Source organism: Trachinotus anak, unplaced genomic scaffold, assembly GCF_046630095.1.
Source record: "Trachinotus anak isolate AG129_WGS33_773 ecotype Australia unplaced genomic scaffold, CSIRO_AGI_Tana_v1 ptg000001l, whole genome shotgun sequence".
NCBI classification, from domain to species: domain Eukaryota; kingdom Metazoa; phylum Chordata; class Actinopteri; order Carangiformes; family Carangidae; genus Trachinotus; species Trachinotus anak.
In genome coordinates this window covers 23,350,606-23,367,705 of record NW_027273852.1, presented here as the reverse complement: position 1 = coordinate 23,367,705, position 17,100 = coordinate 23,350,606, and the positions used below count along the sequence as shown (strand labels likewise).

The 17,100-nt window shown below is 45.2% G+C and overlaps 1 protein-coding gene across 1 annotated transcript; it reads right to left on the bottom strand.

Moving 5' to 3' along the window:
* Positions 1 to 1,912: 1,912 nt before the first annotated feature.
* Positions 1,913 to 16,712, bottom strand: ubxn4 (UBX domain protein 4). The gene is made up of 13 exons (XM_071484664.1): positions 16,494 to 16,712; positions 15,908 to 16,010; positions 11,942 to 11,970; positions 11,147 to 11,265; positions 10,114 to 10,288; positions 9,131 to 9,218; positions 8,542 to 8,596; positions 8,041 to 8,205; positions 6,267 to 6,394; positions 4,977 to 5,079; positions 3,675 to 3,806; positions 3,177 to 3,382; positions 1,913 to 2,678 (listed from the first exon to the last, which is right to left on the bottom strand). Exons 1-13 carry the CDS (start codon positions 16,573 to 16,575, stop codon positions 2,540 to 2,542), a joined length of 1,524 nt encoding a protein of 507 aa, XP_071340765.1. The 5' UTR covers positions 16,576 to 16,712; the 3' UTR covers positions 1,913 to 2,539.
* Between the last annotated feature and the right edge of the window lie 388 nt (positions 16,713 to 17,100).

Here is a 17,100-nt window from a genome sequence, read left to right as displayed (position 1 = left end):
ACTGGCCATACGGGGACTGATGTTCCTGAGGATGAGCTTCATGACAGCGCCCTCTGTGATGTCAGGTTTCCAGTGGCAGCACAGAGAACAGTACATATAAACAAAGTCTCTGATACCTTCATTCACACCTTGCACTCGAGCCTGCACTCTTTCAGCCAGCTCATCCTCCTAATCCTCTGAAAGAAAAGCAGAGTGGAATTTGGACTGGAAGTTTTTCCAGGAATGTGTATTTACACAGGTTCCAATCCACCAATCCCTTGTTGTGCCATACAGCACATTCCTGAGGGTCACCATCAGTCCCTCATCAGATAGTGGAGTGAGAGCCTGAAACTCTTTGCACATCTCTAAGTACAGGAGTAGGCCTTGGTCAACTTCCATCCAAATTGCAGTTTAAGCGGACAGTTCCCCATCAACCTGTGGCCCACGTCACCTGCAATGGGAGAGACATCTGGTGAAGACAGTGCCGTGTTTGGCAGGTCAGCATGCATGGTGGACTGTAACCATTGCTGCTGAGAGAGTGTTGTGTGCTCACCACCAGAACAGATATAAACTGATGCATCAGCCAGTGAAGACACACACAAACTCTGAGGTGGACACAACCATGAACATCCCTTCCAGATGCTGCGAGCACTTCCAGACCTCAGATTGTAGTTGAATTGCTTGTCCATTGTTGTCCTTCACTTTCCCATTTTGTCATCATAATATGCAACCATACCTTTTGAAAGTCCAGATAAACCAAGTTTGATTTCCTTCATATGGCTGAAAAGAGAGTGAACAGATTTAATCAGAATTTTCAGATGCAGAGGTTCCTGTGCTGAATGCATGAACTCAGACGTTGTAGCAGCACCACCTTGTGGCAAATCAAGCAGAGGTGGCATCAGATCCCCACAGAAATCCATGAATAACTTGTTTTTGCTGAGTGACAGATTTGTTGAGGATCCTTTTACATTTCAGGGTTTAGCACAGTACTCTCTGTTTCAGGTCCTGTTTTGTGGTCCGAAGAGGAACTCTCCACGATTTGCTCCACAGCCAAAGCCATTCTAGTTAATTGTTTTGCAACTTATAATAAAGCACAATAGCCCAGCTCAGTCCTCAGTTTGGTTTCACCTTTTGCCACCTTTATGTTTCCTTTTGATTGAAGTTAATGAAGTTGTATTTAGTTTTCCAAAATTATTCAATTTTTTAGTTTTAAAAAAAAAATGTCTTTATACCTGGGTGCCATTTACTTATGTAGCGGTTTAGATTGGCATAGACCAACCCTACAAAAGTTCCACGCATCACAGCCAATGAAACCCTGATTATTCAAACTCAAAACACAACAGTAATAACAGAGCAGGACCAGAAAAACTTAATGAAGTCAAGGCAAAATGAAGTCAACCACACAGCATATACATTTTCAAAAGTTATATTGTAATAAGTAAATAAAAAAACAATGCTCTGTCTCCCTCAGTACCAAATACCAAAAAAGAGTTCACTTCAGTATAATTCAGTTTAGTTCAGTATCATATTAATGATCACATGAACACATGAAGGAACCTGTTGTTCATCTTGATGTGACTGTTGCTGATTGGACAGACGGGATCAGCTGGTTCTACAAACCTCCAAAGTGCTGCTCAGTGAAGGAGGATCAGGGTGACCCTTTAAACAGTGACAAGTTACATCCTGTCGTTTTCACAATAAAGTACCTGCACATGTTTGTGATACCATGACGACTGGAATCAGAAACATGACTATGACTGAACCTGATGAAACAGTGTGGATGTGACAACTGGAGCCAACTTCATGACAGACTGTGACAGGGGGAGGGAACATGGCTGTGTTATATGATCATGTTGCCTTTATCTCAAAATAAGAAGTGTGTGTGTGTCCACTGTGTGTGACGGAGGTGAACAAACGAATGACCAACACACACTCAGGTTTCTGAAAAACAGGCTGCTTTAATTTTCATTGTTGAAGAGGAGACCTACAGCAGGCACACACACCATGGTGTGCGTGTGCGCACGCACACCATCTAGTATACACACACCCTCGTGGTGTGTGTACAATCCTCTGCCAGTGGCTGCAAGCTGATGAAATATTTTATACATCTCAGACGTCAAACGTCTTCATTCTGCTGTCAGATCAGAGTCCAGGTGAGTCACTGGTCATCAGGCAATCATGTCTCGGAAGTATTTTCTAAAACGCAGTGAGTCTGTGACATCATGTGGCACTGGGCTCAGATTACAGCATCTTCACTGAGCCTGGTGTCTGACCAGAAAGATGATGATGTGTCTGACATATCTCTGAGTGCTGGCCCACAGTGAGGATGCTGGTGAGTGTCACCATGCTGTAATCTGAGCCCAGGTCAGGATGCGGTCTCACACTCAGCTCCAGTCCTGATGATGAGGACTGGACTGGACTGGTCTGGAGGCCTGGAGCACAGTAACACAGAGGAAACTAAAGATCAGCGCTAAGTGCAGCAGAAACCTTCAACTGATCAGAACTAATTCACAGCAGGAGAGCGAGGGAGGGAGGAAGTTGGGGGGGGGGGGGGATGGCGCTACATCTGCTGGGTGGAGTTCCCGTTCCAGGTGTTGTTGTCATCCTCACTGTCCTCCTGAGTCCTCAGCCGGCAGATCTTACCCTCCTTCTTGAAGTGTTTGGGTCGCTTCTCCACAGAGCTCTTAGAGAGTGTTTCTCTGAGGACACACACACACAGTTAACACAGTTAACACAGTATATACACACAGTCTGGACCCGGTCCAGAGGTCTACAGGTGGACCTGATCAATGCCATCACACTACAACATCAATCTGAACTGTACAGCCAATATAAGCTACTGACCACACCAGAGACTGCAGCACGGCCCCTCTGGATCCACCTGAGCAGGTGTGTTCTCTGGCTCTAAACATGTTTTATGCTCCTGTCACACACAAGTTACATACTGTGTATGTAAACTGGCTTCTGTTGGCCCTGACAGTCCATGTGACTTCTGGTCTTGACTGGACTGGCTCGGTGATACAAAGAGAGTTGACCAGTAACGACAAAAATAAAACCCCAAAAAGACTCCATCTTTACTTTTATCACAGACCAGTTCGGACCAGTTCAGACCTGTGTTGTGTTGCTGTTGTAGTTTGGATGGTTATGTATGTGTGACATCCCTCCCTGTGTTGTGTTGTTGTGCTGTTGTAGTGTACCTCTTTGTCTTGTCTGAAGCTGAGGAGGAGGAGCTGGACTGCTGGGTGGGGGCTGGGGATGCTGCTCCAGGAGGGGGTGGGGCTGGAAACAGGAAGGAGCTGAGGAACCTCCACACAGCCAGCAGGGGGTAGAGGAGCGTGCCCAGAAGGGCCCAAATGCCCCCCCCTGAGGACTGGACCACTGTGTTAGCAGGTCTGCCTGAGCGCTGGGAGGGAGAACAGAGCCAGTGACACTCATGTCAGGAACACGTCAACATGTACACACTCCTGTTCCTCTATGCTAAGCTAAGCTAAGCTAACCTTGTTCTGATCCAGCTCTGGACAGTGGATCAGAGGAGCAGGTGTGGGCAGCTCACCATACAGGTCTATGTGTTTTCAGGTACAACACGTGAAGCACTTTGAACTGCACTAACCTGTATGAAAAGTGCTATGCAAATAAAGTTTGATTGATCGACTGATTGAACACATGCAAGGTGGACTGGACTCTGGTCTACTCACCGGCAAAAGCACAATGGAAGCACTGGGAGCCAGTTCTAGCTCCAGCAGAGTCTTGTCCAGGTCTTCACTGGTGAACTCTCGCCGAGGGAACATGGTCGCCAAGGAGAAGTTCCCGTAGCGGTTTCCCACTTCCTGAGACAGGACCAGCACAGAACCTTTAACAGTGGTTCTACATGAAGGGACTCACAGGGTCACACACATGTCAACCATCACTTCATAATCATCAGAAAACGGCTCTCTTAAGACCAGACACATGACAGCAACAGATGCATCTATGACACTCAGCAAGTCTAGGTAAACCCACTGTAATTCTGGTTCCAGGTTTCTAGCGGTTACTACACTGTCACCAGGTGTTTGTTCATGGTGGACTGTCACTGTAATATGGTAAACAGGCAGTGTAGACCTGCTCTGTGTGAACAGAGCCCTGAGATAAATGCAACTGAACTGACGTTAGCAATAATCAATATCAAACTGATGTTCTTCACAGCTTCATCATGTTTGTTTGAAGCTCAGTGACTCGTCACGTTTGGTTGAAGCTTGGTGACTCATCACGTTGTTTGAAGCTCAGTGACCCATTGTGTTTGGTTGAAAATCAGTGACTCGTCATGTTTGTTTGAAGCTCAGTGACTCAGGACATTTGAAGCTCAGTGACTCAGGACGTTTGAAGCTCAGTGACTCAGGACGTTTGAAGCTCAGTGACTCAGGACGTTTGAAGCTCAGTGACTCAGGACGTTTGTTTGAAGCTCAGTGACTCGTGTTTGTTTGAAGCTCAGTGACTCAGGACGTTTGTTTGAAGCTCAGTGACTCGTGTTTGTTTGAAGCTCAGTGACTCGTGTTTGTTTGAAGCTCAGTGACTCGTGTTTGTTGGAAGATCATTGACTCGTATTTGTTTGAACATCAGTGACTCATGACATTTGTTTGAAGCTCAGTGAGTCGTTGTGTTAAGTTGAAACTCAGTGACTCGTCATGTTTGTTTGAAGTTCAGTGACTCGTCATGTTTGCCAGTCCTCAGACAGCTGCTCGTAATCTGATCATATCAGATTATTGATTTATAAACTCTGGTGACTTTTGAGCTAATCAAACCAGTCACCACAGACCAGAACCTGGTTTCCAGATGGTAGCCTACAGTCATGAGACTCTGCAGGAGCTTCAGAGCACCAACATCGTCCTACATGGCTGAAAGTGACAGAGTAGTGCCATCAGCAGATGTTCTGTGTTTTCATCTAACTTCATGTCAGCTGATAGTGAATGGAGGCCTTGTGTGAGAAGCAAGAGGAGGAGAGATGTGTGGAGGTGACAGACCTGAACAGCGAAGAAACGAGCCTCCTGCAGTCTGCTCTGTGACGGGAACTGGTTGGTGAAAGACGAGCCGTCTGGGAGGCGGAACTGTATCCTCGCTATGGTGCTGATGACACACACACACACACACACACACACACACACACACACACACACACACACACACACACACACACACACACACACACAGAGAAACAGAAACAGAAACAGAAACAGAAACAGCAGCTTTAGCATACATTCTAATATTTAAATGAAATGCACCAGTATCTACGTTGTTAATGATGTTCTGATCCTGGAGGGGGGGGGATTTCTGTAGGGGCTGTTATTATTGGTCAGTATTATTTTTCTGTGGGAGTCGTTATTGGACATTATCATTTTCTGTAGGGGTTGTTATTATTTTTCTGTAGGGGTTGTTATTATTGGTCGTTATTATTTTTCTGTAGGAGTCGTTATTGGACGTTATCATTTTCTGTAGGGGTTGTTATTATTGGTCGTTATTATTTTTCTGTGGGGGTCATTATTGGTCATTATTATTTTTCTGTAGGGGTTGTTATTATTTTTCTGTAGGGGTCAAAAATCTAAAATCTTCACAAAGGGCGGGGATTAGTGAATACTCGTCAGCACCATAAGCCATGACTCCTTAAGCATTTGTCCAGTCATCATAAATCTTGCTACAGCATACAGTGTAATGAAGAACCACCTTTGTGCTCACTCCTTCAAACAGAATTAAATCACCTGAAGTGACTCAGCTTCGTCAAACCTGAAACCTGCTCGCACTCACACAAAATGTTAGCGCCTGCTTCATGAATGGATCAGTGTTGTTTTTCACTACTTAACATACTTTCACAGTGAAACTTCACTCAAACTTGCTCATTTTCAAAATATTTATGCATTCCTAATTAGATTTTTGTAAATATTCCTCATGTTTGGGGGATTTTAGTCCCTTCAAATGAATGAGTGTTCACAAATTATAAGCAGTGTCAGTATCACTAGACATAGAGGCATCTACAACAATGTTCCTGTGGGATGTCACATACTTTAATGCACACACTGCAGTTTTAATTGAAGCTTTGGTAAAAGTTCAGTCTCACACATTCTGCTTTATTCCTCTGAGTCAATGACTTACTCATGAAATGACAACTCACCTGCCTCTAACTTAAACTTCTCTCAGTTCTTCCATTTCTTCTACTTGACCCTCTTTCAGTATTTGGACTTTGACCATTTCATCTGTAAAGGGGTGCCACACGTTTCCTGGGTTAAATCTGACTCCTCCTTGTCTCCAGGGACCCTTACCTCCTCTCCCTGACCAGTGCCTCCCTCCTGGCCTCCTGCTCTGCCTGTCTGGCCTGCAGTAGGGCATCCTTGGCAGCCTTCTCCTCCTCCTGCGTTTTGGCATAGCGGACTGCTCTGTCAGCTCGGTCCTGCAGGACAAAGACTTGTTTCAGGGGAGAAGGGTTCTGCCTTTGTTATGGTTCTGTCTTTACCAGTATTCTGCCTTTGTTATGGTTCTGTCTTTACCAGTGTTCTGCCTTTGTTATGGTTCTGTCTTTACCAGTGTTCTGCCTTTGTTATGGTTCTGTCTTTACCAGTATTCTGCCTTTGTTATGGTTCTGTCTTTACCAGTATTCTGCCTTTGTTATGGTTCTGTCTTTACCAGTGTTCTGCCTTTGTTATGGTTCTGTCTTTACCAGTGCTCTGTCTTTGTTAAGATTCTGTATTTATTAGGGTTCTGCCTTTGTTAGGCTTCCTTCTTTATCAGTATTCTACCTTTGTTATGGTTCTGTCTTTATCAGTGTTCTGTCTTTGTTAAGGTTCTGTCTTTATCAGGGTTGTGCCTTTGTTATGGTATGTCTTTATTAGGGTTCTACCTTTGTTATGGTTCTGTCTTTATTAGAGTTCTTCCTTTGCTATGGTCAATTCTTTATTAGGGTTCTACCTTTGTTATGGTTCTGTCTTTATCAGTGTTCTGCTTTTGTTGTGGTTCTGCCTTCATTACATTTCTGTCTTTGTTATGGTTCTGTCTTTATTAGGGTTCTGCCTTTGTTTTGGTTCTGTCTTTATCAGTGTTCTACCTTTATTAAGGTTCTGCCTTTGTTATGGTTCTGACCCTATTAGGGTTCTACATTTATTATGATTCTGCCCTTATAGGGTTCTGCATTTATTATGGTTCTGCCCTTATAGGGTTCTACGTTTGTTATGGTTCCGCCTTTATTATGGTTCTATCAGTGTTCTGCCTTTCTTATGGTTCTTTCTTTATCAGTGTTCTGTCTTTATTATGGTTAGGGTTAGGAACACTAGAACACTGATGAAGTCGAAACCATAACAAAAACAGAACCATAATAAAGGCAGAACCATAACAAAAGCAGAAAATTGATAAAGACAGAACCATAACTAAGGCAGAAACCTGATAATGACAGAACTTAAGACTGCTTTTGTTATAGTTCTGCCTTTATTACGGTTCTGTCTTTATTAGGGTTCTGCCTTTGTTAAGGTTCCTTCTTTATGAGTATTCTGCCTTTGTTATGGTTCAGTCTTTATCAGTGTCCTGGCTTTGTTATGGTTCTGTCTTAATTGGGGTTCTGTCTTTATTAGGGTTCTGCCTTTGCTATGTTATGTCTTTATTAGGATTCTACCTTTGTTATGGTTCTGTCTTTATTAGTGTTCTGCTTTTATGGTTCTTCCTTTATTAGGGTTCTGCCTTCATTATGGTTCGTTCTTTATCAGTGTTCTGCCTTCATTATGGTTCCTTCTTGATCAGTGTTCTGCTTTTCTTATGGTTTTGCCTTAAATAGGGTTCTACCTTTGTTATGGTTTTGTCTTAATCAGTGTTCTGTCTTTATTAGGGTTCTGTCTTTATTATGGTTCTGCCTTTATTAGAGTTCTCTTTCTTTGTGTCTGCCACCAGCTCTAATTTGATAATCACCAGTCTTCTCAGTGAGGTACCTAAAATATATTTAGGTGTGAGTTCTGAAACCCTGCTGAAACTGGAATGATACATATTACAGATCATTTAGCAGCTGGACACTGTTTTCATTTGCTCCACATTTAAAGAGACAGATAAGGTTACCATGGCAATCTGCTGTTTGACCCGCTCCCTGGCAGCCCTTTCCTCTGCCTTCTCTCTGTTCCTCTCCTCCAGGAGGCGTTTGGTCTTATCTTCTTCCTGTTTCCTTTTAAAGTCCAGCATGTCCTTCCCCATCTTCCTCCGCTCCATTTCCTTTCTGATCTCATTCTGAATCAAAGGCAGCACACACAGTGAGGTCAGCACAGCGATGAGGGACTATACACACATTAGACACAGCAGCAACAGCACCCTCTGTTGCCACTGAATTACAGCTGCTACATTTCACTGTGTTCATGTGACCACATGTTCTAAAGGGAGGGAAACAGTTCATCACAGGACTGAGCCACAGAGGGATTGAAACATGTCCTCACTTTCACTCTTTGACCAGCTGCCACATGATGATGTTCAATCCACACACACACACACACACACAAGGTGAGTGCAGCACACACTGATCACACAATGGGGTGCATCCCCTTGAATGTGGAGGCATTGTGTCCTTACCTCCTCCTCTCCTTTCTTCCTTTGCTCTCGTCTCTCCTCCAGTTTCTTGGTTAACCTGACAGATAAAGGTACAACATCCCATGAGGTTACCATGGCGATGATAAATGTAACTGTAATACATCACCGCTGATCTGTCCTAACTACAGTAAGAAAGAGACTCTGGACAGCTGGCTGATTAGTCGAGTGAATGTCTGATTAGATGTGATTGGCCGATGAAGGTTTTAATTAGATGAGCTAATGAGCAGGTGACTCTCACCTCTGAGAGGCTCATGTCACACAGTTGTTGTTGACACATGTCGATGGTACACTGAGGCACCCTGTGAGACGAGGCCTGTTGGTCTGCTGATATGAGGTCAGGTTGTATGTGGGTAAACTCGTTCCCGGCTGTAATTAGACTTGGATTCAAACTGAGCTCCAGTATGATGAAGGGTCTTTCTAATGTTTGGGACTTGACATCAGTCCAGTTCTTAAACTAATCAGTCGACTGTTTTGTGGCCCCAGGTGTGTTTAAGTGTTGTTTTGCCTTTGGCTGTCATGTGACTTGCAGCTCAACACAGGACACGTCTACAACACGTATGTGTGCTTATACCTCTCCACCTTAGCATCCAGGTTTTCTTCACTCTGAGAGCCCTGAGCAGCTGACAGTTCTCCATCATCTGCTGGGTCTGAAAGAGACGCTGCAGACAACAGGAACACACAGGGGAAGCTATGGGTTAACTTTCATCTACTGCAGTCAGGTCATCAACATCATCATCACCTCACTGAGCCCCTTCAACACTGCCTGCTCTCCCTCATCACAACCTGCTGAGGAACTCAATGAAAAGGTTAAAGGCTAGCACTGACATCAGCAGCAGTAGACTTTACAGTCAACTGTTTCAGAAGGTTTAACTGCAAAACTAATTTCTCCTACATTTCACAGTTTGAAAGACAGAAGGACTGAGAATAAACCTGGTTCAGGTCTGGACTGTGTATGGCTATGAACTGGGGGCTCAGGTCTACACCTCTTGTTACTGAGCCGCTCTGGTCTCCTGCTGCTCTGAAGCTGCAGGAAGAGGAGGAGTTCCAACACACTGAGCCCCGCCTCCATTACAGCAAATAAACTACTGTGATTACACAAATCATTGTTACTGAAGGGGGGGGGGCAACACAGAGAGAGAGAGAGAGAGACCGAGAGAGAGAGGGAGAGAAAGAGGGAGGGAGAGGGAGAGGGAGAGAGAGAGAGAGAGAGAGAGAGAGAGAGAGAGAGAGAGAGAGAGAGAGAGAGAGAGAGAGAGAGAGAGAGAGAGAGAGAGAGAGTTTGTATTACCGCATAATGCAGTAACTTCAATACGACAGATGAGAACAAGGCTTCGTACTAAAGTCCAGCTGTAACCAGTTCTACATGTCAAACAGAGGGAGTTAAAAATAAAGACCTGCTACCTTCTGTAGGTAAATACAGGCCCCGCCCACTTTTGAGGAAACTGTTGTGGAGCCACTGTTAATGCCCCTTGATGATGTGACAAAAACTGTTTGCACCAAATCACTTTGGAAAACTAGTGCTACTCAAGGTAGTCAAGGTGCCTGGTGCCTCACCTTTTACTGCTGCAGGCTCTGTGGCCTCTGCCGATGACCTCACAGGCACAGCTAGAACTGAGGCTGTAGCCGAGGCTGGAGAAGGTTCTGTGGGTGTGCTGTTATGTGGGCTGGTCACCTCAGGAGGACTTGTCTCTGGTGACACTGTCACACCTCTGATCTGCTGAGCATGCATCTGTAAGAAAACAGGGAAGCCCATGACCAGGAAGAACACCTGTAGATTCAGTGACATGGGCTCAGGTGTTGCCAGACAGGTTGGCTGCCCTACACGTCCTATGTTCCTTTGTCGAGTTGGTTGTGTACATCCTCAGGAATTAACACTGTGATGTGGCAAGATGCATTTAAGCACATGGAGACAGTAAATCATCATGTTAAGAAACTGACGGACTTCTACTGATTCTATTATAGTCAGTCTACACAGCTGGCTATAAAATCATTATTGTTTGTGTATTATTGTCATGATACTGACAAAGTAAGTAAAGTCCAGGGTAACGACCGCATCTGTGCTGTGACGTTGACTTTAGTGACATTTATAATGAGTGACCACAGAGCCAAAAGTAACTATAGGTTGTTATGATCACAACAGTTAAATGTGTCTGTTCCATCAACTGTAGATGAGCTGCTGGAGACTGTCAGTGTGTCAGAGATGTTGCTGCTGAAGATGCTCTGCTCCTGAAACCTTCACAGTGGACTCTGACACCACAGAGCTGTGTCCCAGTCAGAAAGAAAGAGCTGATGTACAACACAAAGTGACACTCATGTGACACACTAGCAGCTCTGAGGCGATGCTGTGAGCTCAATGCCAACATGCACACAATGACAATGCTAACATGCAGATGCTAAGCAGATGTAATGTTTCCCATGTTCTAACATGTGCTAACAATTGCTATTTGATACTTTATCAGACACAAAGTGGAGGCTGTGAAGGTCTCTGATCCATCCTGAGAGGAACATGAATGTTGGAGTGCATCATTAGATAAAAAACAAACAGTGGTAATTTAAACTGTGTACAGTCCCACTGTGGTGGCCCTACCTGCTTCACCCTGTTGATTCTCTTCATCAGGTCTTCAGCAGACACACTGCCAGCGATGACCTCAAGAGGAATCCCATTCTCTCCAATGAAGAAGCTGGAGGGTATGCACACCACTGGATCTTCACACAGGGGAAGGGTCAAGGAACAAGCTCCCAGCAACTGATGGTTTCTAGGACTGACTATCTACATGAGCAGAACTAGAACACATACCTGTCTGGTTTAACAGAGCACCAGATCCATTACCTGGATCTGCACCACACTGTACAAACTTGTCTACCTCAACAACATAAATGTGTCTGATGTTTTACATCAACATTATTTCCTGAGAAATCAAGGAAATATGTTCTATCTCACAACAGTAAGGAAAATGATCCACCCAGCACCAAAATGTACTGGGTTCTTCCCTCGACCATGTCCAGTGTCTCCACCAAGTTTGGTGCAAATCAGTAAAGTGCCTTTAAAGAAATCCTGCTCAGTCTCTCTCTCACACACACACACACACACACACACACACACACACACACACACACACACAAAAACATTCATTTTTCATGGTTCATGGTCTAAAACATGGACTGCTCTGGTCCCTATGATAAACTAGTCTGTGATGTCAGTTTGGGTTTAACCTTATCTATTGGCTTAGTGAAGCAGCACCAATGTAATGAGCAGTGCAAGAAACAGCTTTCCTCAGAGATCAATAAATAATCAATAACTTCCTCACTAACTTTCTGTTAAGGCCCCACATTAGTCCAAACAAGAGCAAGTGGTCAACATTCAGAGCAACCAAAAAGATACAGATCTGGGAGAACTGCACACACGTCTCACTGTGGAGAGAACGACACAGCATCACATCACATCAACACACATGTTGTTTAAAATGTACAACATAAAACACACATCACACTGACTGCACAAAACAGGCTGCTGGTCTGATCAGGTGGAGAAGCCAGCTGTTGGGAATAAACATGTAAGAATATTTGAAGAATTTTGAAAGAACAAATATGAAGAACACACAGGGCAGTACAGCCTCAGTCACAAGGAGAGGCTCCTCTATGGTTTTTAAATTTCAGTGTTTCCCATACATAGACCATTCTGTGGCGCACCGCCACAGAATGGAGACCAGCCGCCACAGAATGATTCTGTTTTGTTTTGGTTTTTTTTCCCGTTGTTGTTGTTTTCCCTCTAGTCTATACTCTCAACGTAATATCGTTCCGTTCATTCATCTCCGCATACGCTCTGTCTCTGTCATTCTCGGACACATACGGACACACACAGACACAGGCACATGCACATGCACACGCACACACGCACACACGCACACACACACAGACAGACAAGCGCGCATATGCCAGCAGTGCACGGGAAAATCAACCAGCGCATCACTGGTGCATTCCCCCAACGGTGTCAGTGGAGCACCACAAATTGCTACCTGGTCTGTGGGAAACACTGAATTTGTCTGCACAATTAAGAATCTTCATTTAGTGTTTTACCATCATACATATTAGTGAAGTTTCACCCGTTTCCTACAAGTCAAACAGAGAGATGTGGCAAAAGTTCACATACATTTGACTGTGAATGACTCATAGATGACAGATTAATATTTATCACATGTATTTACCCAACAGAAAACAGTAAGTTAACTGACTGTGTCATACAGAACGATCTGATCCACACCTTGTGTAGTTAGATCATAAAGTTCCTGACATGACACAAACTAAATCCATAAAGACTCCTTACATCAGGTGAGTCCATCTACTGACTCTGACCCTGAGTATTTGGGTTGTTGTATTTCAACAGACCCTGCAGGGATCCAGGACTCTGTACACTGAATACACTTCAGACCAATATCCACTGCACCAGCGTCCCCCAACAGACTAGTACATGCTGCTCCTGCTGAGTCCCACATCATGTCTCCTGATGAGCGATGGTCTAAACGATCACCTCGTTAAGATAAATTCAGTGTGATGAGACACCTCAGCTCTCATGTCAGATTTCATTCAGCTGTTTGGGACAACAGGAGGAGTTTCACTCACACTGAAGTCATAGTGCATCTGCTCCCAGAGAGTACGTCTCCATGACAACCGATTTAGGCATCACTCCCTCTGATTGTGATGTCCCAAAAATCACTTTACGCCCTACATCCACCATGGCCTCTGACCTTTGTGCTCATGGTTACTTTAACAGTCACTACAGAGGCTTGGACTTGTGTGCACCTACTGTACATGTAACTACTAACTAGTTAACTCTCCACTCCAGTCACATCATATCTCTCTCTCTCTCTCTCTGCCCCCCCCAAGAGTTGTTAGATCGTTTATTTTCTCCTGCTGCCTCTGAACACTTGATGCAGCTTTAGTTTCCACACACGTCTGTGTATAACGCTGCAGTATCATAACTGATCTCAGAACAGCTGCATCCTCTCCACTTGAAGCACCACACTTTGTCAGAAGGACACTGTCACACCCATGAAAATAACAGAAGCTAAAAGTACAGCAGCTGGAAGACAAACTCTCTTCAGAGACAATATATATATATACAATATCTATCCTGGAGAGAGATGTCAACAGGCTTTTTAAGAAGCAGAACCCCCGCAAAGCAGCCGGTCCTGACTCTGTCTCTCCATCATCCCTGAAGCACTGTGCTGATCAGCTGTCTCCAGTGTTCACAGACATCTTCAACACCTCACTGGAGATCTGCCACGTGCCAGCCTGCTTCAAATCCTCCACCATCATCCCTGTCCCCAAAAAACCAAGGCCCACAGGACTAAATGACTATAGACCCATTGCCCTGACCTCTGTGGTCATGAAATCATTTGAGCGTCTTGTCCTGTCCCATCTCAAATCCATCACTGACCCACTCCTGGACCCCCTGCAGTTCGCCTACAGAGCCAACAGGTCTGTAGACGACGCCGTCAACATGGCTCTCCACTTCATCCTCCAGCACCTGGACTCCTCAGGGACCTATGCCAGGATCCTGTTTGTGGACTTTAGCTCTGCCTTCAACACCATCATCCCGGCTCTGCTGCAGGACAAGCTCTCCCAGCTGAGCGTGCCTGACTCCACCTGCAGGTGGATCACCGACTTCCTGTCTGACAGGAGGCAGCACGTGAAGCTAGGAAAGCACGTGTCTGACTCCCAGACCATCAGCACTGGATCCCCGCAAGGCTGCGTTCTTTCTCCTCTGCTCTTCTCCCTGTACACTAACACCTGCACCTCCAGCCATCAGTCTGTCAAGCTCCTGAAGTTTGCAGACGACACCACTCTCATTGGACTCATCTCTGATGGCGATGAGTCTGCCTACAGGTGGGAGACTGAGCGTCTGGTGACCTGGTGCAGGCAGAACAACCTAGAGCTAAACGCTCTGAAGACAGTGGAAATGATAGTGGACTTCAGGAAGAGCCCAGCCCCACCCACCCCCATCTCCCTGTGTGACTCCCCCGTGGCTACCGTGGAGCATTTTCGCTTCTTGGGAACCACCATCACACAGGATCTCAAATGGGAGCTAAACATCAGCTCCCTCATCAAAAAAGCTCAGCAGAGGATGTATTTCCTGAGGCAATTGAAGAAGTTCAACCTGCCAAGGACTATGATGGTGAACTTCTACACCTCCATCATTGAGTCCATCCTCACCTCCTCCATCACCATCTGGTACGCTGCTGCCACGGAGAGGGACAATAACAGACTGCAGCGTATCATCCACTCTGCTCAGAAGGTGATTGGCTGCAATCTTCCGTCCCTCCAGGACCTGTACGCCTCAAGGGCTCTGAGGCGTGCAGGGAAGATTGTAGCTGACTCCTCCCACCCTGGACACAAACTCTTTGAGACACTCCCCTCTGGCAGGAGGCTGCGGTCCTTCAGGACCAAAACCTCTCGCCACAAAAATAGCTTCTTCCCATCTGCTATTAGCCTCATCAACAAGGCTAGAGAGCCCCACTGTTGCTGATCAATTGCACCAATCACCAGAAAAAATTCCTTGTATGTGAAAGCATACTTGGCAATAAAACTGATTCTGATTCTGATTCTGATTCTGATTCTGATTCTGAATACCCTACTGCCACCACCAGAGGGCAGTAAATGACATGATGGATGATCCTTTATGGGACAGAATAATGTTCTGAGATCAGATGGAAGGAGATATATCGTTTCACCTCAGGATCATTGTGTTTTAGCTTCAACTGGTCAAACACTGTTTGTCTTTGTCTGACAGCACTGAGCTGAACATTTGAACTTTGCTGTCCAACATGATTTCAGTGAGTTTGACACCTAAACACTGTTCTTACATTCACCTGTTGATCTCAGTGAGCTTGACACCTAAACACTGTGTACAGTTTTATTCAGATGTAAACACAGATCTTATATCACACATTAAAAGTCCTCTGTTTTAGAAGGGTGGGGGTCGTTTTGCTCCTATCAATGTTGAGACTAAACCTGGGTTATGACATCAGCAGGGGCAGTTTCAGGTGAGGTGTAGTATTTCTACCATATCATTCACTGAAGGACCTGCTGTACCAGAGCTGGACCCAACACCGTTTCACTGGTGTGACGTTATTCATTCAGAGCAGACTGTGCTGTAGACGGTCCAGTGTCCGGCCGTGAGGCTGCTGTTTGTCTCTGTATCAGACTGTTCTCTGGTTTAGAGCTGACACACATCATGTTTGACTCATGAGAGACTGGCGAGAGCTGCTTTATGAAAGCCTCCTGAACACAGTGACCTCATCTGCAGCTACACAATAGTACAAGACTGTGTAACTGGATTCATCAGTACCTCTTGGCATCGACTCTGATGGCCACACAGCAGTTCAGCGCTGCCTCTGAGACCCGGTCGTCCTCCCAGCTCGACATCAGCTGTGCGGACTGCTCGTCCTCCCCTGAGAACAGAGTGATGACAGTTCAGCGTCCACACATCAACCATCCTGTCACATCATGGTGGAGCAGCTAACAGCGCCACGATGTCTTTCGTGACACAACCAGACCCAAGTTACCTGGCTAACCTGTCGCCCCCAGTGTGAACCGACTGCACCCGGGGTTCTCTCAGTCATGACTGGACTGTTCGGCCTGACGTTAGCAGGTGATCTCTGGAGCGTTACGTTAATCTGATCAGACTCTTTGCTTGTCACTTCACCGGCACCAGCGGTTCCAGCTAGCTTCATGTCCACGTAACTAGTTTCTGAATTCCAGTGTAATTACGTTACGTAAATACGTCTTGTTTCTTTTGACAGCTGGTTGGCTATGCTAGCTGGCTAATGGCTAAGTAAGACAGCTACCACGGCTAGCTGGCTAGCACCCTATCACTTGTTACCTATGCAGGCTAATGTTAGCACGCTAGCTAACGTACACACACATAGCGTTACCTGTAATGACGACGACAAAAACGAAGCTCCGCTCTTTAGCCGAGCTGATGGCTTCAGGAATGGATCCCTCAAACCAGCGCATGTTTCCGGCCGTGTTTCTGATTCAGTGACGCTGTTTAGCAGCCGAGGTAACCGCTGTCACATCGGTTCACACAGCCTCGTCAGACCGACCTGCAACGGAGCCTGAACACCGAGCTGTGTCCTCAGCGGGCGGGGGCGGGGGCGGGGGGGTGTCATGTGACGTCATCTTTCCTATAAACACGACTGACACTGATTAACAACGACGTTTACATCCACTGTTTACATCCATTGTAAAGAAATTATGAAGTGTCTCCACCTCTGAGGAAAACTGTCTAACTCATAAAACACATGGAAACACAGAACAATTCCAACAATGTAGATTAGTGACAAGACAATAAATCAGATGTGACAATATACTGGCTGTCTCAGTTTCATGTGTGATCCAGATTTATTTCATAAGGTGTTGTTATTTACTGTTTTATAGTAGGTACATATTATTTATTTAAGTTAAATCATAAAATAAAATAAAGTTTAATCGAATAGTAATGGATTTTAATAATATATTGACTTTTATTGTATTATTATT